The sequence below is a fragment of the Lathyrus oleraceus genome, chromosome 4 (genome assembly GCF_024323335.1).
Source record: "Lathyrus oleraceus cultivar Zhongwan6 chromosome 4, CAAS_Psat_ZW6_1.0, whole genome shotgun sequence".
Classification (NCBI taxonomy): Eukaryota; Viridiplantae; Streptophyta; class Magnoliopsida; order Fabales; family Fabaceae; genus Lathyrus; species Lathyrus oleraceus.
In genome coordinates, this window is record NC_066582.1 from 436,403,776 (window position 1) to 436,428,370 (window position 24,595).

At 36.1% G+C, this 24,595-nt stretch overlaps 1 protein-coding gene across 1 annotated transcript; it reads right to left on the reverse strand.

Annotated features, from left to right (window-relative positions):
* Positions 1 to 8,748: 8,748 nt before the first annotated feature.
* On the reverse strand, positions 8,749 to 20,379 carry LOC127075941 (DEAD-box ATP-dependent RNA helicase 8). Its single transcript, XM_051017477.1, has 10 exons — positions 19,574 to 20,379; positions 16,107 to 16,167; positions 12,125 to 12,359; positions 11,300 to 11,538; positions 10,691 to 10,942; positions 10,429 to 10,609; positions 9,984 to 10,072; positions 9,820 to 9,893; positions 9,616 to 9,741; positions 8,749 to 9,176 (listed from the first exon to the last, which is right to left on the reverse strand). The coding sequence occupies exons 1-9, from the start codon at positions 19,924 to 19,926 to the stop codon at positions 9,663 to 9,665; spliced, it is 1,563 nt and encodes a 520-aa protein (XP_050873434.1). The 5' UTR covers positions 19,927 to 20,379; the 3' UTR covers positions 8,749 to 9,176; positions 9,616 to 9,662.
* Positions 20,380 to 24,595: the final 4,216 nt, after the last annotated feature.

Genomic DNA, 24,595 nt, shown 5'->3' on the forward strand with positions numbered 1-24,595 from the left:
TATTATTTCCACTAAGTCTTGAGAATTATGTTATTGCACCATGGTGTAAACACTATATAACATATCATTTTCTCCCTGCACGCCGAGGTTAGCCTGCAATATTTGAAAACCATGAAGCATCTCTTGTCCAGGTATCATACGCAGTGGTGGAGGTATGAGCGAAGGTTCGCCCCAAGTGGAATTACTATGCATATTCGGGGAATAAAAGAGGTTTGAAAACTACTTGATATTATCTAGGTTGAACGGGATATTACCGAGAAGGAACGAATGGAGATGTTACTTAAACTTGATCATCTGCTCTTTGAGGAAGAGGTGATAGATCTTTGGTAGGTTCAACAACAACGACAATAGAGGCTTGTCGTTAGATAGAGTAGTGTGTTGCTTCTAATGCCACCATATTCAATGAATTTGTGGACGAATATGGAGAAAAAGAAGTTGAGATACAAGAAAAGTGATCTGGAAACAGAGGTATGCACTTTGAGTGGAGGAGATTTGAACTTTCGACAAAGGAGATTCGATTCAATCAAGAGAGACATGATCGTGAAAATTCGTAGGAATCTGTAATTGATTCCGATAGACAATGCTAATATTTAGTAGTGGAACGAAAGTTGATCTTTAAGTGAGGATGCAGAGCTTACTACGATGGTTATGAGCTTTTGATATGATGGAGAGGGTGTTGACCTACAAGGTTAGAACTCCAATGTTCAAGTCAATATGAGAATGAAATGTGAAGTATGAGTTAGAATGGATTTTAATACCTAAGAAATCGTAAAATTTCCTTCTTAAATAAGAGAAGTGGTCGAAAACTAAAAGTGTGAGGTGAGGCATGCATCACGGTCACTCGTCAAATTGATCTAGATGGCCAAAAGAGTACTCGCGTGTGGGATTATCTGCTCAGAGAGGGAGAAAAAGCCTACATGTTTTGAACTTTATTCCCCTAGATTTTCTATTGGGCTTTTTACCCTTTGGACTAGTGGGTAATCCAAAAAAATAAGAAAAACAAAAAATGGTTCTTAGGGGTATCGAACTCAGGGATATTTGAGGCATTGGCATATGGCGCTAGGAAATTATTTTGAAAAACTCTCACAACTTACATACTAATTTTAACTCAATGTCAATATTTTAAAACATTAAAAAAACAAGAGCGATCTCAATGGAGTTCAAATTCACGCATACAAAAGATATAAATAATTCCCTTTTTCAAATAAGTCATTGTGATTTTCTGATAATTAATCTCATGTAATATATTTATACATAGTTATTTTGCAATATTAATAAATTTGTACTAAAAAATAAAAATAAAAATAAATAATATTATTTGAAATGAATATACAATATTAATATAAATTTTAAATGAATTATGTAAATATATAATATTATTTATTTATTTCAAATAATATTACATATTATTTTGCACCGGTCCAAAGGCCCAATCAGGTGCAAACTCAATAAAAATAATCCAACGTATAAAGTCAACACATGTGAGATTAAATTTACACTTTATGACCTCTACTTTTCACTATACTCATCTTGGACTCAAAATTGACTTGGATGTTGGAGTGTTAACCTTGCAGATCCACCTCGCGCCATCGCATTAGAGATCAGAACCACATCTTGCAACAACATCTAGCGTAGATCCATCATCAGAGCACCTCTCCAAACAAAAATTGATACCAAACCGCGAAATGATGATTGACTGGCACTAGGATCCCTAGGTCGTGAGAAGATGAATGGGACCTCTAGCGTGAAATTGCCTTTATTATCACAATCATTATCGTTGGTGAAATGTTCACAAGATTCCTCATAGACACAAGATTCCTCATAGATTATGACCTCCTTTTCGAACTCACCATTGACTGAACTTTAGAGGATTGCTAGATACCAACATCGGCTTCAATGAAAATATGTGAAATTTCAATTCACGGTCTCCTCAGCAAGAAAAATATTCTTTTAGGTTTTGTGAAATTTCAATAATTAATATGTTAATTGTCAAAAATATTGCAAATGCACAAGTTATTATAACCTTCTGCGCGACAATAGAGGCCACACCTCTAGTGCATATTCCATACTTGGTAAACACACCTAAAAGTGTAGCTGGTGCACCCCCTCTTAGGAACTAGCCACTCCAAGAACATATGCGTTGAAGCCTGGAGACATCCACCTCGAACCAGGACAAACCTACGGGAAGAGACTGGAACCCTACCTTTGGTTGAGGATGGTTCCTAGCGACGCTAAAGGATGGTGCTAACTTTTTCCAATTGGAACCGGTAACGATAAAACTTCGTTGTGGGATTGTGTTGCCTCGGTCAGAACCACAAAATTTAATAGACACAATAGATACCATCAACAAACAAACGATTAATGAAGTCAAAGGTTCATAGGTGATAATTAAGTTTGAATATGGCAAGAATAGAAACCATAAGTTGGTTTAATGCCTAGAAGACAATGACTCATATGGTGAATCAAAGGACCGTAAAGAAGCTAAATAAAGCATAGCAAGCACAAGAATAAAAATAAAGGCATCAAACGGAAAGATAAATGATAAATATTATTATCTTTGCAAAGACATAACTCCCTACTAACATTATAGATAAGAAGAATAAAAAAATAAGAAAGTTAAACCTCATCCCCTTGAGATGTTGCACCGCGGGTGTCCACCAGAGCCCCATCCTGAATAGTCTTGAATAGATCCAAATCCGAGAGGGGAAGAGAGACGCCTGGATGAAGCACTTTCACCTGGTAAACCTCCTGATCAAAATCCATGTATACATTAGTCAAAGTTTGCTGGAGAGATTCATCAACCTTTTTCCTCAGTTCAGCCACCTGGTTATCGTGAGCCCTCTGGTCTTCAACACGTAGTTTACTCAACACAAGACTTTGCCTTTACGAAAGAAGAAAATATTTCCTTATGATATTTCTTCTCTACCTCAAGAGAAGACTCAAACTTAATAATCTTGGAAGCTAGATTAGAAGGGGAAGCATGAATCTTCGCCTCCTCCTAGAAAGCCTTTGCACAAAGGACATTTTTCCAATAGAGCAAACATCTGCTCTTAAGACTTGGATCACTTCTGCTCCATAGCTTCACATTTTCTCTCCTTGGAAGGATTACCCATGGCCAAGAGATCTCCCTGACCATCAGCGGTAAGAGAGAATAAAAAGGCCTCTTGATAGGTGTAGAAGGTAGCCTCGGGAAAAAAATGTTCAATTGTATTTGCCTAAGGAAGATTCTAAAGGTAGATCAGATCCTCCTCAGAAATAGCATTAGCATATTCCTAGAGAGTGTGGGGAATTTAGGCAGGTAGAATGGTAGGCAATTTGAGAAGAGGGGCGGTCGGTCCGTTAGCACGACTCCCGGACATACGGGTCCATTTAGGACAATATTCCTCAAAAGGGGACTTTGATCTTGATCCCAGTATTTATTTGTCGGTGCAATAGGATATCGAGTTCAATCCACCACAATTAGAGGAGGATTGGCATATTGAGGTTGGTCAGGTCTTAGAGCGGTCGTGGAAACCTTAATAGAAGCACACGCGAAAGGTGATGTAGGAGAAGGAGTAATAGCCCGAGTTGGGAACCAATTTTGACACCTTTAGCGGAGGAAATAACATAGACCTTCTTCAAAGCATACATTTTTTCTGCAAGTAAAAGCGCTCATGTAAAAAAAAATAGGGAGGACTACATCCACACCAAAGATTTCTTTCCTCTCTAGACAACCGGATGCACTCATAATGGCACGGGTATCAATGGATTTCTTTCTCTGATATGAAGACGACACTTCGGTTGGGCTAAACCCCTCCTCATAGCCAAGTCCTCAATATAGAGACTCTAGAAACTTCTTCATCATAATTTATTCAATAGTAAAAGATTCTAGCTTAATATGGAAGTGGGGCCAAGCCCAATATTTTAAAAACCTACCCTTACAAGGGAGAAGATATTTGGTAGGTTTAGAGTATAATTCAAGGTTATCCTCCTAAGTTCAGAACCTCACCAACACAAAGCGCCCTAGAAAGTCGCCCAAGTCTTTAGAGAAAAGGCTGAAAAGGGAACAAGTTAATGTTACCCAATAAGTCCCTGGTCACAAATATTATTGATAAGTGTGTATTAATGTGAACAGAATGAAGAACATATGGTAGGATGGTTTCCAAGACCTATGCTCGGCCTAAAATTGGAACACCCTTATGTAAGCCCAGAAACTCGATTGAATCTATGAGGGGGAAACCTATAGGTACTTCAACACTTCCACCTCAAATCATACAGAGGCAACCACATGTTTATCATGGTGAACAATCACTTTTAAAAAGGAACAGATAACCCTTCAAAGTTATTGCATATCCTTTTTCCAGATCCACCTGAAAAATCGACCAATCAGAAGGACTGGAGATTATGATGTTGGTCGTCTGATCCCTTAAAACGGATGGGGGTACCCATTATCTATGATTACACCTAGTTGTATTTTCTTACATCGATCAATTCCACTAAATTAGATATCCTCAAGGACAACTCGTCGACCTTAAATATCTCAAAGGGTTTAAGCCAGGTAACCTCATCTGGTCGGGCTCCACATTTTAGATGATCCTTGATGTCGACATTGCTTTGATATCAACCGTAGAATTTTCAATAAGCTTTAACATTATCTTTACCATCCTCCCTATTCATAATAGCAATCTTCACTTCTAGATTCAGAAAAGCAAACGAAGTCAAAGTTCCTGCAGCTTGGGAGTAAGTGGGCACGAAAGTTACTGCGTTATCATCTTCTGCATCCTCATTAGGAAAGATAGCATCGGAAGAATAATCGCTTGAAGCAGTTCCCTTACATTAAGATCCTCTAGAAATCTTCTATAAGTTAGATTCATTAAATACATATATGACCTCGTGGGAAGATTGGCCAATGAATAAGTGGGAAGGATCTGGATTAGAAGATATTTCTACCCTAAGTCATCAATCCCATAATTGTTGGACAAACTTATGGGTTCATCGTTCATATTAGCTATGATAAAGGAAATGTTGAGGATATTGAAAAGCTTAAGGTAAGGAAGGTACCTAGGAAAAGCATAATTTGACAAGAAAGGTGTAGTTCAAATGGAAGTATGGAAACTTTGTTCAAAGAATAGAAATCACTTTGAAAAATACTTCTGGACAAGAAGAAGTAAAAGGGTTATCAAGTAGAAATTGAATCTCAATGGAAGTAAAAAGTTCTCTCAAAGCTCAAAAACCTTTATACTTAGATGTAGGAAATTAGCAGACCAGGCCAGCGGGAGCGAGAGGTTGCAAGATCAACAACAAGATTTCTCCTAGGGAATGTAAACAAACTCAAATGTACTCAAGTGCACTATGAGAAAACACCATAACCTAAGTTGATCACCTAAAGCCACACGTAGGAGAAAATCAGTGAAACTTTCAATGGTGTGAAAGCATTTAATGAGTTTGTTTCCCACTAATTCTGTAACTGATCTAAATGTTCCCGCTTCTCTCCATGGACGAACACCTTTGCTAGAGTCTAGCCACAATTATGAATACTTCCTTAGCAAGTTTTCACCCGTCCAAGCCTTGAGGGAAATTGTTTTAGGTCGGCCAAAGGCCAAAGCAAATGCTCAATCAAGTGCATGCCCAATCAAGTGCATGCCCAATCAAGTGCAAGCCCAATCAAAATAATTCAATGCATAAAGTCAGCACACGTGAGGTTAAAGGTACACTTTTCACTATATCCATCATCGACTCTAAATTAACTTGGGTGTTAGAGTGCTAAACTTGCAGGTCAACTTTGAGTCATCACATCAGAGATCAGCGCCACCGATCCAGAGTCCTCTATCACCGATCAACACCAATTTTGGTTTCATAATGAAGCACACACACACACATATACACACGCTCGGTCACAGGCACACACGTATACACACGCTCGGCCACGGGCACATACACAGACACACGCACATATAAACGCTTGACCATGCACGCGTAAACATACACGCACGTAAACACAAACATACACATGCATGCACGCGCACGCACACACACACACATATACACACACATATTTATTAAAAATTTCAAATCAAATTAAAATAAATATAGTCATTTAAAATATATATATATATAATATTATTTAAATGAAACTATGTATAAATATATTACATGAGATCAATTATCACAAAAATGTAATGGCTCAGGTAAAGGGCTATAGTTATATCCCTAGTGTGTATGGGTTTGATTTTGCCTCGGGTCATTCGATGAATTTTGCTACAATAAATCATGTTAGGTGAATGTTGATTCTGGTTTTTTGGATTTGTCTGAAGACTTTGTCCACTATAAATAAGATTCTAGCTCTTTTAGAGGAAGTTAATTCTCGTCTTGACTCAACTTGACAGGCCCTGGTAAATCTTGTCTTTAAGTGTCTTCATTCTTGGAGGCATGGGTTTTTTAGCTTAAGGGTGATTTATCATACGTAATTGTATTATTAAATTCATCATGATTATCTTCTTACCCTTCTTAAAAGGAGGTTCCTTTGGGATGGAGTTAAAGGTGGTTATAATATTATTTGGGCTAGTTGGTATGATGTGTGCAAACTTAAGAAGAAAGATAGTTTAGGGATTCAAGATCTATGGGAAAGATATTCTATCTGCCTACAGATCCCGCATTGTTTATTCTTTCTTGGAGGGAGATCCTCGTTCTCCTACCTATACTCCACCAGGTGGAAAGATGTTTCTTCTTTGAGTCTTAATGATTCTTTGAATTGCTTTATGGAAGCGCTTAGAAATAAAGTAGGGAATGATCTTCTAATTTTATTTTGGGATGACCCTTGGGTTATCTCTATTCGTCTTAGTATTAGATTCCCTTGGATTTTTAGTATCTCTGGTTAGCTTGGTATGACTATTTTCAAGGTTAGGGTTTGGGTCGATATAGTGTTTATTTGGAATGTTAGATGAAGGATAGTTCTATTTGTTTATGAGCAGGAGATGATCAATAATAATTTCATTTTTATTCATGATGTGCTTCCCTCTTAGGATCTCAAACGGTGGTATTTAACCATCCCCTTATTTTATTTTTTAGTATAGCGGATTTGATCATTCCTCTTATTTGGGACAATTAGGCCCCATTGCAGGATAAGATTTCTACAAGATTAAATCTTTTGAATATCAAGATTATTTTTATCTTGAGGGTGTGGGGTGTTCTATGTGTCGGATTTGGTTCAGTCAGTTTCTTATTTCTTTGTAACTTGTGAATTAGGGTCTTCTTGTGGTATAAGATCTTCAAATAGTTATAGGGTATTTAGTATTACTCATAGATCTCCTAACTTTTTTTTAGTTTTTTATCTCTCTAGATGAGGTGACTATGATTAGAGGTGATCTCATCGTAATTTGACACTCTATAGTCTAATCGTTTTGGAAATCTTTGAATGATGTTGTTTTTTACATATGTGTATTATGGTGCATAAGGTAAAAGATATAAGCATGTAGCAGTAAGAGTGTCTTTGTCAGATTTTTTGTCAGAGTGTTTTTAGTGTCATCTAGGATATTCTATTGAGGATGGTTCCGAGCGACTGAGATCTAACTTCTTTTTCTTATCGAGTGATATTATTTTTCATTGCTTCTTTTTATATTCTAGCATGTTTTCGATGACTTATTCTTCTTTTCATTATTGTTGTTTTTGTTATAGTAGTTTGCTTTTTTTATTGATATATTGAAGTATTCTCTCTTTGTGGTGGTGGCTTGTTTTAGTACTTCATGTACCTTAACTTCTTTGCTATTTATACTTTGGACATTTTTTACCATCTATCTTCATTCTATATACAATCCTAATCTACCGGATAATTTCAATAAAAGAAAAAAAAAATCAATAAACCAAGTAATATTATTTTGCTAATAGTGTTTTTCTTGTATTGAAATCATCTAGTAGTTTTGAATAAGAACTCCACTTGGAATGAGGGTGTGAGGGTTCTACGGTCTACATGGAACTGCAACATATGATGTATCCTGCGTAATTATACAGTAAGATTGGACCTAAAGTTAAAAAGTTTTAGATTGAACAAACTATTGAAGTGTCTCTCCTAGACTCCTACATTAGTTTTTGTTGGGTACCAAAAGAGAGATGATGTCATCAAAATTAACGAGCTGTGTGGGACTTACTAGGGCACGATGGGTAGAGTGGCGGCCTTAACTAAGGGCTTCACTGATCTTCTGTGTGGGACTTACTAGGACAGGATGGGTAGAGTGGCGGCATTAACTAAGGGCTTTCCTGATCTTTCTCTTCGACTAGATACAATGTGAGTTATATGACATAGTGTGTTGTTTGATCACGTGTGTGGTATTCGATGGTAATCCTTGGTGAATTAAGAAATCTAAATGTTGTTACTAATGAATTATTTATCCAAAAAAAGTGTGAAATATTTTAAGATAATTTGAGGAAGATACTAGGTTCATAGAATAGAACAATTGAATCTGTGATATATAGCATGTGCACTACTGTGGTGATTTCGTACGGAATGGAACATGAGGTCATCGGTACTTGAATAAGTGAATGATATTATGGTATCTAAGATGTCTTAAAATTTGCAGTATTCACAATTTGAGTCATAGATCGGTAATCTATCTAGGTCATGTATCCTACCAAAGCTACCTGAAAATGGATCAAAATCCATAACAAACACTACCAAGCATCACATTTTACCAGAACACACGAAAACAAACTTAGCATGAACTTCAACAGCAGTAGATCAAATAGCATGGAAAAGGACATTCATAACAAGGTAAATTATCTCTAAACCATTTATTTAATTGAAAGTAACAGTACTGGTAACATGCAGTCACAGTGCTGATAACATGCAGTAACACCTGCAAATGTAACCCAACAGAAACACCAACTGGACCCACCAGAACATATGGCAGTTAAAAGCCAAAACCAAATTCTCTGGAGGTTCTAATGTCTTCAGGTTCCCGGCTCTCATCCAGAAACTTTTCATTAAAAATAAAACACTAAACAAAGGTTCCAACAATATCCCAATTTCCATAGTGCATCCTCAAATGCAAGGCCATATGCAACCTCTCATGTTTCACAGCTCTTAACCAGAAATTGGAAAGAAAAAGGGAAAAAAAAACTTAACAAATGGTCCAACAATACTCCAAATTCCATAATACTACCTCGCACACCACCTTGCTTGCTTGAGTGACAGACACATTAACCTGTAGAAAATGAACATGTGTTAGCAGCAGAACTACACAATTGAACCACGGCGAACAGATCATGGAACAAAAGAATTAAGCATAAACAAATGTGAAAAACAACCATCTGAAATTAGAATGGCATCATTAATAAAAATCAGGTATCTTGGTCAAATAAAGTTTTAACCACAATACAAATAATGTTAAAATTGAAGCCCCCAGTTAAAAGACAACCAATAAGATACATGATTTTGGTTAGGCACTGCACTATCATTTTATCCTAAAGAGAAATGAATTACAGCATTGTCTTTGATGAGGGAGATAAATCTGTTTCCAATGAAGAGTCTATGCTTTAACATACAAATTTATCTCTCTACCTCTAGAGATCAAAACTCTAGTCAGGAAGCAGGATCCAAATTGTCAACGGTAAATAGGAAAGTAAAAAAGTCTGGTTACTCACCATAGCTACTCATCAAACTAGTAAAACAACCCATGTAACTACTGTGGTCACCGGCAATAAAATGCTTGATCAATGTGTGGCGGAATTTGCTTTATTTCAGTGCCAAGTTCTTGTTCAATCCTATATCTGAACAAAAGATGGAACATATCAGCAACCTGCAGCCAGAACCTATAAAACTTATTTAACACCAACTACATTACATACAAATTAAAGCGGTCCTCGTAAGTGATCAAGTTCACCGCTAAACCAAGGTGGCCAAATCTCCCTGAACGACCAACCTATCAAAAGCAAAATATCTGTCAGAACATGTACATGTAATTGATAAAAAAAGGGCAAATTGGATTAAAGTGAGCAGAAATCAAACATACCCTGTGCAAATAAGTTTCCGAGTTCTTGGGAAAATCAAAGTTTATAACAACATTAACTGCTTGGATGTCTATTCCCCTAGTAAAAAGATCTGTAAATGTTTCACACAAAGAAAAATAAAAGTTTAAATTATTAGGACAGTATATATATGTAAATTTTCACCATCAGCTTATACACATAATAAACAAAAGGTGTCCTAACATACACAATGTCACTTGATGTACATAGTAAACTACAATAAACAATATATAAAGAGTAGAACTATTGATTATAGAATTCATTTAGAAATCAAAAGGAATGAAGATAACATGTCAAAATAAAGGAAACGAGGACCCCAAATAACTAACTACTGAAAACAAATATGTTGTAGATTAAATATCATTCAAGCAACTTACAAGAAGAAAAACTGCCAATTTACAAGAGGTTGCTAAAGTGTCAGCAACATACCAGTACAGACAAGATTTCGGCATGCACCATTACGGAAATCATGAAATACTCTATTACGATGGTCTTGCAGCATCTTTGCATGAATATAGAAACATGAATACCCCAGTTCAGTGATTTTCTTGGCAAGCAGTTCAACCCGATTCACTGAGTTGCAGAAGATAATTGACTGGTTTATTTGTAGCTGGAAAAGAAACTACTATTATTAGCATCATAATATTCACATAAGGCATATAAGAAAATCAAGAGGACAAAAAAATCAAACCTTAGAAAAGAGAGTATTTAAGCAGTGAACTTTCTGTCTCTCTTCCACAAATGCATAAAATTGTGTAATACCCTTCAGCGTGAGCTCATCCATAAGGTTAATGACATATGGTTTGTTAAGAAACCTATCTTTGAAGTCCTTCACAGTAACAGGATATGTTGCTGAAAACATCAGGATTTGACGGTTTGTTGGAAGAAAATGAATCAGTTGCTGAATCGAAGGCTGGAACTCTGGGGAGAGAAGCTTATCAGCCTGAGGAAACACAGAAAGCTATGAAAAACTGCAGAGTGATAACTGCAACTACTTAACAATGCCATGATAAAAAAGCTATGGATAATTAAACAAAAAAGAAGATAACAGTAAACAGAGGCATTTGCTTCAACCATCAGCTGACAACATTTAGAATGTGGATCTCTCTAATCCTAGCAAATCATACATAAATGCAAAGAAACATAGTTCTACATCAAGTCATACTTGTCTGATTGAATCTAATTATGTTTCCGGCCCTCATTTTTCTAAATCTCTTTAAATATGTGAAATGTTTTTCACATAGTTGATGTTTCTCAACAGGATTCTATAAATGAATGAAGTCAGGTGTAATATATTTACCTCGTCCATAACCAGCATTGAGCAATGCTTAAGAATGCAAACACCCTTCTTAGTAAGATCCAATATCCTTCCTGGGGTACCGACAAGCAGGTGAACTGGTTGATATAAGCGCATTATGTCGTCTTTTAGACTGGTACCTCCTGTTGTAACCATAACTTGGATTTTCAAATGCTTTCCAAGCTCTTTACACACTTGAGATGTTTGCAAAGCCAACTCACGTGTTGGGACCAAGATAACAACTGTTTCATAATACAAACAGTATAGTCAAAACAAGGGCAGAGCATATCATTATGCTTTCTTTAAAATACAAACCCTAAAGATATACGGATAAAAAGAAAACCACCTACAAAATAATATTACTTTCAATTATAGTTGGCAAGAATCTATCTGCATCACAAAATATCTTCTTAAAAGAAACAAGATATCAGTTTGTTTGAAGAAATTTTCAAAATTTTGTTATGAAAACGAACTGAGCTCTTAAATCCTAACCCCAAAATACATAATATTAATTGCAAAAGATATTATGAATTTATCATACTACTGTTGGTCTTTTACGTCAGACAAAAGTCAAAAACTAACAAATATGCACTTTAATCATTTTCAGGAGAAGGGCAAAAGCCAAAGTAAGACATCTTGAAACCAAATTGATGCTCTTTGAAGACCGTACAATTGCGGAACCTTACCTGTCACAAGTTACATTTTTCTTCTCTTTTTTATGTAGCAGGATACTGCTCAGAATCAGTATCAGGCTACCAGGATGCCTTATAAAACTAACACATCATTCTTAGAATCACATAAAGCACTGAAGGGAAGAGAATGTCGAACCTTGAATAACATTATTATCCTGATCAATTTTTTCCAATGCAGGAATGCAAAATGCAGCTGTTTTGCCAGTTCCGTTTTTAGCCCTGGCAAGAATGTCACTGCCAGTAAGAGCAATTGGAATGCTTTCTTCTTGGATGGGGGAAGGTCTTTCAAAACCCTTCTCATATATTCCCATGAGCAGCTCCCGTTTCAAAAAGTAATCCTCAAATTCGTTTCCTTTAGTTGCTGTAACATCCTGGGAACAATAAACACAGAGCAACAAGATAAGTGTTACAAACTAGAATTAAAAGTTAATGATGAATGACCCAATAATCAAAGCAGCTTTAATGACTAATCCATGAATGATATCATTTATTAGGCATTTTAAGTAGACAAAAGATAAGGCAGCTCACTTTTCACAGCCTTCATTTAAACTAATCCATGAATAAAATAACAACAACACAACCAAGTCTCATCCCAATAAGTGGGGTCGGCTACATGGATCAACTTCCGCCATAATGTTCTATCCAGGACCTTGCTTTTATCTAAATTGTTAAGCTTTCTTAATAAAATCATGTAACAAAAATAATTTGACAAGTTGTAAGATGAGAGAATTAGAATAATTCAGTAGCTGTTGGGGAATAGGGTGATTAAAAAAAGCATGTTGCCTATGGATAAGGACGATGAGGAAAGGTGTCTTGTCAACTAAGAGAGCAAGAGCCTTCACGAATTGGGGGGTCAGACCATTGAATTAATACAATGTATTCTATATACTGCAATAAGGGGAATTCTACCCTAATTCTTCCGATAAAGACAATAGTTTCAATCAACTAGAATCAGAGTAATCTCTGATCAGAAAGAGAGAATTCAGGGTTGATAGAAAAAAATGGAGTTGAAATGAAATCAGTGGAGCCCATCTTGCAAGATTATAAGATACAGTGGTGAGGAATTTAAACACTGAAACTATTTGCTGAGAAACAATAACAAAACTTTGAGAAGAGAAGCCGCAAATGATGATCACAACAGAGGGGTAGAAGAGTCGAGCTTGGTTTATGGGTCAAGAAAAAAATGAAAAACTAATCACAACAGTGAGAAAGGAAAATCAAGATTCGTTGATGAGCTGCAAAAAGAATCAAAAGCAGCCAAAGAAGCCAGTAACAGGGTGGAAAGGCCTGAAAGCAATCTGGAAAACAAATTAAAAGCATATCAAGATGAATTGAATCAACCCATGTCTTGGGTAGAGACAGATTGGTGACTGGAGATGTTGGATAGCCCAGAAATCGTTCCATATCTATGACTGTTTTGGGAGAATTTCCCCCAAGATAGGTTGTATCAAAATCATTTTCAGGTGTCTCAACTGGCTTAGATGTATTGAGCAGTAGTCGGCCACAACCTAAACACAAGCCAAAAAGTGAAGGAAAACAAATGCCTTATGGGTTCTACCTTATTAGAGCAAAACAGAACGGGGTAATTGACAGCTGAGGAGCTTGAAACTTCAGCAAGTATGTTCACCTCGCTGCCACCACCAGACACGAAGCTCGCCAAGGAGGAAGATGGGTCATCAGCTGAGAGAGTAAGTTGGACTCTTGGCACGTTGGCTGAGCTTCCACTGTCGGAACCACAAGCGCCAAGCCAGTCCTTTGTATTGAGGGTAAATTGGAGTTGTGGCATACTGACTGCACTTTCACTACTAGTAGAACCATAAGAGCCAAGCCAGTATTTTGTATCGAGGGCCAAGGATGACCCTAGCAGATGAGGCAGCATATAGGAGAAGAGTTATATTTGGATTGAATGCTTAACAGACTTGATGGGCCCAGCCCAAAATACAGGAACAGCCATTTGGAAAGTAATAGCGGCCCAAGACCAAATCTGTATAGAGGATTGGGATACTGTACAAAAAAATGAATTCCTGGGTTTAGCATCCCAAACCCAACAAGCTGAGAAAATGGAGTACTAAGGGAATGAGTAATTTTAAAAATGTCGGGATAGCATTGAGCAGTTAATCCAAATATAACTTCTGCCCTGAAATCCATAGTTGACGATCCCAAATAGAGGCACGGGGTTGCCAACCACAACTGGGATAGTGTTGAGCAATTAATATCACATTGTGGTGCGGAGCAGCCGACTATAAAACAGGACTAGCGCTATAGCAGAATGCGGATAAATCTGCTATTTAATATATTTATGCTTATTAAGTAATACATTAAATATCTATTAAATAAGTTATATTAAAAATTTAATTTTAAGTAATCTATATTATATATGTAAAGTTTATTTGCCAGTTATGTTGAACAAACCCTAAAACTGAAATGGCCACTACTGAAACCCTTATACCTTTCTGAAACTTCATCTTCTCCAAAAGGGCAAGCAGCATATTCTCTCACCACCGTCCTACTGAGTCTGCTGCACCCCTGCACCTTTCTACCTCACCCTTCATTTCTTAAATCATCTTTCTTGTTTCTTCATTTCCTCTGGGCATGCAGTGAGAGTGGCAACTGGGAAACAGCAGATAGTGGCCGGAAAAAGGTCAAGTATGGCAAAAAAAGTTTCTTCTGTGTATTTGTCTACTAATGTAATTTTTCACTTCTTCCTCCTTCCTGCTTCTCAATTTTACTTTTCTGCTTGTCATCTACTACTATAGCACCATTAAATGTGCAGAAACACTACACACAAATCCTTCACATGTGGGGGCAGCTATCCCACCCACCCCACCCACTCTGCTCTGCCACAACACTGTGAAATGCCACTTTTGACAGCATAGGGTCCAGTGCAGTGATTCAACTACAACATGCCACTTTTGCACCTACTCGGGCTCATTCAAGGCTGCCAAAATTGTACGAGTTGGATTGGGGTGATTTTAACTACATATACCAGCCCACACCCACAGTACAATAAAAGAACATTATAAAGAAAAGTTCCCTAAGTTTCTTTTGTTGATAATGTCCACACCTTCTTTGCTTACCTCGTCTTCACTATCTCCTAATACTCAAATATTTTTGCCCAATTGAAATTGTAGTAAATGAGGAAAGAGTATAAGTGTTTAGAAGATAATCAATCTCTATAACCAAGTGATCCATTTTGTACCACGATCATTATAATCTAAACTACTGGGTTTAACTCATAAGGAAATTAAGGCCTGCGCCCAGAACTATGCCTGCTCCGCCCTGTTTTTTGTGGACTTCACCAAGGGGCATGACTTTTTCCATTTTTAGGCTTTATGGGTGCAGTGGCTGTCAGGCACGCCCCGCACCCGTTTTTTGGCAGGACGGGATGGGCCAAGGTTTCCAGTTCACCCCCTCTGCTATGCCTGCCCTGCCCCATTTTTCACAAGCTTTTGTGGGGCGGGTCTAAACGGGGGGTGGCGTGCCCGTTTGCCACTCCTAGCCACACCCTATGATTTTGGAAACTACCACACCACCCCGTGCTTGAATCTATGCCTGGAACATAATTGTATATGTGGAACATAGCCTATAAATGAGGAGGAGGAGGAAAAGGAGAGGCATGTTGTAATTTGTTGAGTTATGGCCTTCAAGTATTGGCATGTGCAGACCCTAAGCTCTACAGTGTAATAAGAGAAATTCCTCCCTGAATAGTCAAATTAACATACAAGTATCTATCATAATCACACCACACATGGAAATCCAAAACACAATTTCTGGTAAATGTCATTCATATCACCTGAATCATTGGACAGAGTATAAATAGTTAAAGTGGTTTGTAAGTTCTATAAGTGTGATTGTACTCTAAATAACTTACAACAGATTGTAAATGCCTAATGGAGTACAGGGCACTCAAAAGGCATAAATCAATCAACAAAATGTTGGTTAAACAACATGATACTGATAAGTATATATAGAAAAATAAAATAATACACGATCAGAAATATTATAATTAAGTTATAGTTCCAAAAGGATCTAAATCAAGATAAATTAAAAAAAAAATGCATATAACCAGAAACTTGATGTATTAGATAGCATAAAAGTATTCATAAATATTAACATACCTCTGTCCTAAAGCGTGTATCAGCTGGTGGAATCTTTAGTCCGGCCTTCCAGTCTTGAGAACTAACATAGGGAAACCAAAAACATTAAGGATAACAGGAGAACAACTTATTTCCATTTTAAAGAATATAACCACTAAAATAAAGCTTCATCCAATAGTATAACTAAATTTCATTGAGCCAATTTCCAGACTATAACGAACTCATAATAACATCACTCCATAAAATAAAACATTAGAATTGGAATAAGGAAACCACGATTGAGCACAATATCATCAACTGATATTTGAATCGGAGTATAAGCATACAAAAGATTGCAAGGGTATAACAGGTTCAGCAAAAATAAAGTAATTCATATATCAAATTAAAGCACCAAAACAATGGTCTTCCACAAAAAAAAGTAACCAAAGGATGCTTTATACATGGTTTAGGCTTGTATCGCTATTGCATAAACTTCAAACTAAAGGGATGTTGTAGAAAAATATGAAAACCATAAGCCCAATTAAAATTCTAGACATGGACCATTGTACATTTTATCAAAGAACTGCCATGGCAGATATATGCTAATTACAATGGTCAATTTGTGGAGGATGGCGACATCGTGGTTTTTAATGGCTGAATAGCAGTTAAAAATAGGATGATTATGGCTTTCCTCCATGGTTCACCATCTACAAACGATAACACTGCATTTCATAACTATCTCTCTCTCTTAACTGATGTTGTATTGAATGTTTTAATTTTAAATCACTATAGTCCATTATTTGTTTTATCATTATTACTTTTCCTTTTTTAAGATGCTTGGTGTTGCATTATGTTTAACTCTTTTCTCCAGACAAGACTTTAGTGTATTCGGTCACATACCTAGCCTTAGTTTGAAAGAACTAGCACGTGGGAGATTGAGGTGATCCATGTTAACCTTGATCACTACACTAGTACAAAGTAAATGATAGAAGAACACAGCACAGAGAAGCCACACCGAAAAATGCCTTGTGGAATAGCAGATCACGGTAAACTGGTCATAGGATGCACATGACAGTATATTAATGGTGGCATTGGCATGTCCTGTTCCTACTGTAATATTTTAATAATAAACAATGATATTTCTTTCTTTAAAAAAAACAATAATAATCACCACAACAAAAGCTTTCTAAAAGCCTTGCAAATTAAAAAATCTAACAAACACAACTAAATGCAAAAGGAAATTTATTGCCTTAAAAAAAACAGAAAGTGGCATCAAACTTTCTTGATTTTTTCCATCACTATGGCTCATTACTTGCAGATGATATAGTCCTACCTAGAGGGGGTCGAGAGAGGAACTAAATGGAAGGTTGGAGACATCCCTTAGAAGCAAATGGTTTTAGCATGAGTAGAAGCTAGACAGAATATGGAATGTAATACTAGTGAAAGGTGAATGTTTCTAACTTCGAGGTGAAAGTTGAAGAACATATCATACCACAAGTTACATGGTTTAAATTTCTCGAGTCCATGGTACAAAAACAACAGAGAAACAGAAAAAGGTGTGAAGCATCGAAATAAAGTTGGATGGTTGAAATGGAGGAGGGCCTTAAGTGTTTACGAGGTACAAAAGTACCGCTCAAACTGAAGGGGATTATTTATTGAACAGCTGTAAGACCGACAATATTGTATCGGACAGACTGTTGGGCTGTAAACAACTAACACAAATAAATGAAGTGCAACAGATATAAGGATGTTGAGGTGGATGTGTATTGAGATTAGACGAGATATGACTAGAAATGACAACATTAGAGGAAGAGTTAGGGTAACACATAGTAGAAAAGATGGTGAAAACTAAGCTTAAGTGGTTTAAGCATGAATAGAGAAGAATTGTGGATTCTGTAGTAAGGAGAGTATATTAGATGGAGGGTAAACAAACCGCTAGAGATAGGGAGAGACCTAGAAAAACTATAAGTACAACATTATGGCATCATTTGATCCATTGAACTGACCCGACTTATTGGGATAAGGCTTGATTGTTGTTTTTAAAATGTTGAGAAGCATAAATGAGTCAAAATTTAAAAAGTAAAATCGTGAATAAAAAACGGAAAATATCATTTATTACCAAAACCAAGAAGATTGATGTAATTTAGTTCAAAAAAATTGCATATAAAAGTCAGATATTAAGATACATTTATCAAATGCACTAGTAAAGTGTTAATATGCATAAATCAGTCAAAAGTACATTCATGAATTTTCGCAAACAAGGAAATGACAAGCTATTGATTGCCAAAATCCAAGAAAATTGATGAAAATTGCCCCAATAATAGAAGTAACTCAAAACTTAAGATGCATTTATCAACTGCATTAGTGTAAGTGTTAACAAGCATAAATAAGTTGAAACCAAAACCGTAGTCTTGAATTTTGCAAACAGAAAAAGACAACATTGATTACCAGATGCAAGATTATGTAATCTAACCCAATAAGAATCAACAAATATAAATCATGATTTAAAATGCATATTTCAAATGCATTAGTTAAAGTGTTAACAAGCATAAATAAGTCAAATCTATAAAATCACTCTTGTGATTTATCACACACACAAAATCAGACAACAGCATTGGTTACCAAAACCAGGAACTCTTCAATTGCATTAGTTAAAATTTTAACAAGCATAAACAAGTCAAATCTCTAAAACTACACCTATGATGTATCACACACACAAAAACAGACAACATTGATTACCGAAACCAGGAAGATTGATGCAAACTACCCCCATACAACAACAGTGAAGCTGTTTCCTTTTGGGATGAATTGTCTATTTGATTGTTAGCACAGTAAAAAAAATTCCAAATAGCTGTCCACCACGTAAAATGCGGAAAAAAGTTCCATGCATTTTTTCCCGAAAAAAGGCACGGGCAGCAGCACATTGAAGGTCATCGCCAGAACTTCATAAGCAGGCTAAATGAGCAACGAGCTCTCTCCATTCCAGAGGCAGGAGTGATCCAAATAAGATCAATTTGACCTAGATGCATCAACTGTAACAGCAGCAACTAATCAAGTCACACAGGTTGTGCTGTAACTGCTGTTGCGTCATGGAAATTGGAATAGCCATGGTGAAAAGGCTGAGGCTCCACTCCAACTCTGAGACAGCACGATAGCGACCAATACCAATGCCATTAGAACTCTCTTTTAAAAAAAACTAAGATTGTTTTTATCCTTATTTTCCATTATCTAATACATTGATGGAAACTTCAAACCTAATAATCATCAAGCCAACAAGCCAGAAACCAAAGAACTCAGCACAACAAAAGCTAACAAGTTGGAACAATACACAAATCTATTGTTACAATATTCTATGTGAAACACTTAACAACTCACTCACTCATGTAACTAAACATATTGATAACAAATCAACTCATCAGAACCAAAACCATATATTCCTAACAATGAAAAATATCACAGACATAAACTCTTACAATAAAATCAAAATCAAAATAAAAAAGCACACAAACCTTGAGTCATTGGCTTCAGACTGCACGGACTTCTCGACCTCCTCGGCAGCGTTGGATTCCGAACCACCCAACTGTGCCCTTCTCAGCCACTGTTGTTGCTGCTGCTGCTGCTGATGTTGCTGCTGGTGTTGCTGCACCATTTGTCTCTGCGCATAGTACTGCTGCTGCTGATGTTGTGGCTGGTGCTGTTGCGGCTGGTGATGTTGCTGTTGGTTATGGTGGTGGTAAGGTGGTCTTTGCTGAAACTGATGGTTCAGGTTCGGGTTCTGGTTCAGATTCACGTTGGGATTCGCTCCTCCGCGTCCAGGAGCGATCCCGGGAGGTGGATATCTCGCTCTATTGTTGTTGTTCATGGCGCCGATTGAAAAACCCTAAAACTCAAACCTAGAAAAAACGGCGAAAGAAAATTTCCAATGTACAGAAATGCTACGAATCTAAACCTGAGCACCAAAAAACTGAGTTAGGGTTCGGTATATATATCGTACAAAAAGAGAGTGAGAGGATTAGGTTTTGAATTTCTTTCCTTCTGTGAAAGGAAAAAAAAATAGAGGGAAAATGCGAATTTCCTTGTGTAGATCTAAGTCGAGGAGAAAGACGGAATTTGAGAGGAAATTTCGACGGGAGATAAAAATGATATGAGACGGAGAAGAAATATCGAAGTAGGTTTTGGTTTCTATTGGGATTTTTTCTCCTCGGAAATTTGTGTGTTTGGATGGGTTGGAGTTGGAGGAAGAAGAAACCGAAAGAAGGGAGAAGGGAAGGTGTGAAGGCTCTTGATGTTTAGGCTCTAGGGCGTATAAAGTGTTTTTTTTCATTATTGCTTTATGACCCCTCTTTTAGTTGTTATTTTCTGAAGTTCCCCATTTTGGTTCTCTCTCTTGTGTCATCTAATCCAACATTTCATGCTTTTTGGCCATGGAGTGAAATAATCAAATTATAAATTAATAGTCATAATAACTTTAAATCATTGCAATATACGTCGTCATTCTCACTCCTACTATGGACTTCATCATTGAAAAAATTATTGTAAATTTGTGAAAATAAAAAAGATAAAAGAGATAGTTTAAAATAGCAAACCTATAATAACATTGAATTTTTATAGGTTTTTTATCTTTGTCTTAACAATGAAAAGTTGGAGAATTGTGAAATTCTCGAAAAAATATATATATATATAATAGTATTGTTGTTCATTAGATCAGAGTGTGAGGATGAATGTTTCATGAGATTATTAGTAGGGAAATTTTGTCTATTTATCTCTTTCAAATTTAAAATTTTATTAGATTAGAATTTTTTTAACAAAAATTTGTTTATGTTTGATTTTTCCTCGAAGAAAGATGAAGAAAAAGTCATTGAAAATGTGTTTAGAGCTTTGAGAAGAATTTGGTCACCGTTGAAAAAACCTTCTATGATGAATAGCATTTGAATATGAATGGGTATGTGGGGGAGTTATGGGTACAAGTATATGATCTTCCACGCAAAAATCAAGTTGAATGTCATGGCAAGAAAATTAGGATACGTAATATGGAGTTTTATATAGGTGGTTAACAAAGAAGGATATTGATTAGGGGTGTTTTTAAGGTTTTAAAACAACTATTGATTTGTAAAAGCATACACATGGGAACAATGATTTAGTACCAAATAAGAATGAAGTTTTCTTAATATTTGAACGTTTGTGTACTTTGTGCTTTGTATTTTGAATAATCGATCGTCAAATTAAGGATTATGATGAAATATATGGAATAGATGAAACTCGATTTTAAGATATTAAGGATAGATAATTTTGTTTTGGATTGTGGCTTATGGTTTTTCCTTTATAAAAAATCACGGGGAAGACACAAAATGTAATAATTGAAGGGTGTGCAACAAGAATAGGTTTAGGTATGCAAACAACAGTAAAGGTGTTGTCGTACCCCAAATTTTGACCACTTTTTCATTTTTATTTTCAGCTGACATAACACATTTAGAGCATATCAGCCATCTGACCAAACAAGCTTAAAAGTCAAAGGGGATCCATTTTGAGTTTTTAGTCCCTCTTAGGGACTTGTTTTAATTCAGGGATGTTGCTTGAAACGTCATAATTTGGGGAGCTATGTTAGAGAAGGTATATTACCCTTAGTAACTAGGACACTTTGTATTATTAAAACACATTAGTAAAAAATAATAGTTAGGGGGATTATTTGTTTTAATAGCAGGTAGAATAGATTATAATAACATGATTAGTTAAATGAGGACAAATTAATATTAGTTTTTTTTTAATTTTTATTTTACATATTAATATTAAGTTATATTATTTTTATTTAGAAATATATTAATATTGGGATTAATTAGGTTAAATTAATTTTATTAATTAAATTATCAGTAATTGATATATTATCTAATTAGGGTCATAATGGGGTTATTAGTAGTATTATTAAGATTATTATTATATACTCACTAATGCTATTTTATTTTGAATAAATGAAATAGTATAATTGATTGAAGAGAATGTGTATGGAGCTATAAGGGAGAGGTCATGAGTTTGAATCTCGTTTATTCCACTTTTTATATTTTTCTCATTTTTTCACAAAAATTGTATTTTTATTTATTTTTATATTATTTTCATTTTTATTTAAATAGGTATATTTTAAATATTTATTTTTTTCTTTTATTTAGTAAAAATATAAAAGTGTCCGGATTCAATGAATATTGTCATAATCTTTTCTAATTTGTCAAGTTTTTTAGATCTGACTTCTGATTGGCTGTGCTTTTTCACAATTAATTCTTTTCCATTTGTAGTGACCTAATTTGTCCTATAAATAGGATTCTTTTTCTCATAATTTGACAGACGGATTAGAGGAGAATTATGAAGGAGAACGGCGATCCAAAATGCAGCGGAATTTAAAATTTCTCCTTTAGTGATCCTTACGAATGGGCATGATCAGTGATAGAATATTTACCTCTTGTGACGATTGAAACTTTTGATGCAGATCTACGGAGCGATCACGAACGTTGAACAATGACAACGCCTCTACTCGGTCCACACGAACGGATTCCTTCAATCTCAGTGCTAGCTGCTACGAATGAAGGTTTTGAGTGAGTGTGTGTGTGTGTGTGTGTGTGTGTGTGAGAGAGAGAGAGAGAGAGAGAGAGAGAAAGAAAGAGAGAGAAACGAAAATGCAACCGCACTTAATGCTTCTGCACAAGGGTTCTATTTATAGAACCACTTGTGTGGGCTATAAGCTAAAAAGCACACTTAAGTGTATGTGGCACATATCTTATAATATGCCAAAATCACTTAAGCGTGTGGTACCTTACCATATTTCGTATTCTACTTAAGTACACTGTACCTTACGATGTTCTACAATTCACTTAAGTGCATTGTACCTTACGGTGTTCCTTAGTTACTCTATCTCTCATCAATCTGTCCTTTGTGTGTGACCCTGTAGGTTTTCGCGGCATTGGCAATTATATTAAATCACGTATTTAACATAATAAACAGTGAGCGGTATCTAGCAACACATGTGATCTGACAAATCCTTTTGTGATAATACTTATGTGTATAATTACCCTTTTGCATTTATGTCTATATTGAACACAAGGCATGGACCGTGTCATCCTTGTCCAGTTCAATATTGGGCCCATAGATATTTATCTTGTTACGCAGGATGGGCAAATTTCATCTAGGTCACTCATGTCCCTTAGCATGATTCGTGGAGTACCTATCAACTGTCATTATGGTCATCCAGTTACGGACAATGTTTGATCAGCAATAAGGCACTCGACTCTATATTTAGGGTCCATAATGGTTTCAGGTCGAAGGGTGGTATACACCATTATCACCATGAGAATAACTTATGACACTTTGCATAACATTCTATATAGTATTCTCATAGCGGGTCAATCCAGTATAAATATTACTCTTAACATTCATACATATGTTTAAGACTTGATAAGTCCTTATCCATGATCCACGAGATGTGATCATCAGTCTATATACATAATAGTCTTAATGCTTTAATGTTATCCCACTTCAGAATAAAGTTCGACTACGGATACTTTAAGAATAGTGTCCTTATGTTTAATGTGATCTCATGATTAAGTCATACTTGATACATTAAACAGACTGGTTATTCTAGGGACTTTATTAAACAAACATAATAAAGAAAAAGCCTTTTATTATTAATAAATGATTCGATACAAGTACCAAAAGTATTGGCCTATAGGGCTTACACCAACAATCTCCCACTAGCACTAGAGCCAATCAGGCATACCCCTAATGCCCATAGATCTAGTATGGCCATCATGCTTCTGCTGCATAAGAGGCTTTGTCAGTGGGTCAACAATATTGTCAAGTGTAGGTACTCTGCATATTTTCACATCTCCTCTATTTATTATCTCTCGAATGAGGTGATAACGCCTAAGTATGTGTTTGGATCGTTGGTGAGATCTAGGCTCTTTAGCTTGTGCGATAGCACCATTGTTATCATAATAGAGACCAATGGGATCCACAATGCTAGGAACCACGCCAAGTTCATTGATGAACTTTTTGATCCAAACAGCTTCCTTTGTTGCGCTTGAGGCAACAATATACTCGGCCTCAGTTGTAGAATCAGCAACTGTATCTTGCTTTGAACTTTTCCAGCTCACAGTGCCACCGTTTAAGCAAAACACATAACCAGATTGCGATTTAAAGTCAACCTTATCTGTCTGGAAGCTAGCATCGGTGTATCCAACTACAACCAGCCCTTCCCTGACCTCCATACATCAAGAATGAGTCATTAGTCCTTCTCAAATACTTAAGGATATTCTTGACAGCTACCCAATGAGCATCACCAGGATCAGATTGGTACCTACTTGTTGCACTTAAAGCATACGAAACATCTGGTCGAGTATATAACATGGCATACATGATAGATCCTATTGTCGATGCATATGGAATCTTATTCATGCGATACCTTTCTTCCTTAGTTGAAGGGTATTGTGTTTTTGATAGACACAGGCCATGTTGCATATGTATGAATCCCTTCTTGGAATCATGCATAT

Coding starts and splice junctions, on each gene's coding strand:
- LOC127075941 (XM_051017477.1), bottom strand. CDS start 19,926: ATGAACAACAACAATAGAGCGAGATATCCACCTCCCGGGATCGCTCCT. Junction 12,360..16,106: donor ATACACGCTTTAGGACAGAG/GTATGTTAATAT, acceptor TATTGTTCCCAG/GATGTTACAGCAACTAAAGG. Junction 10,610..10,690: donor TAAATACTCTCTTTTCTAAG/GTTTGATTTTTT, acceptor TTTCTTTTCCAG/CTACAAATAAACCAGTCAAT.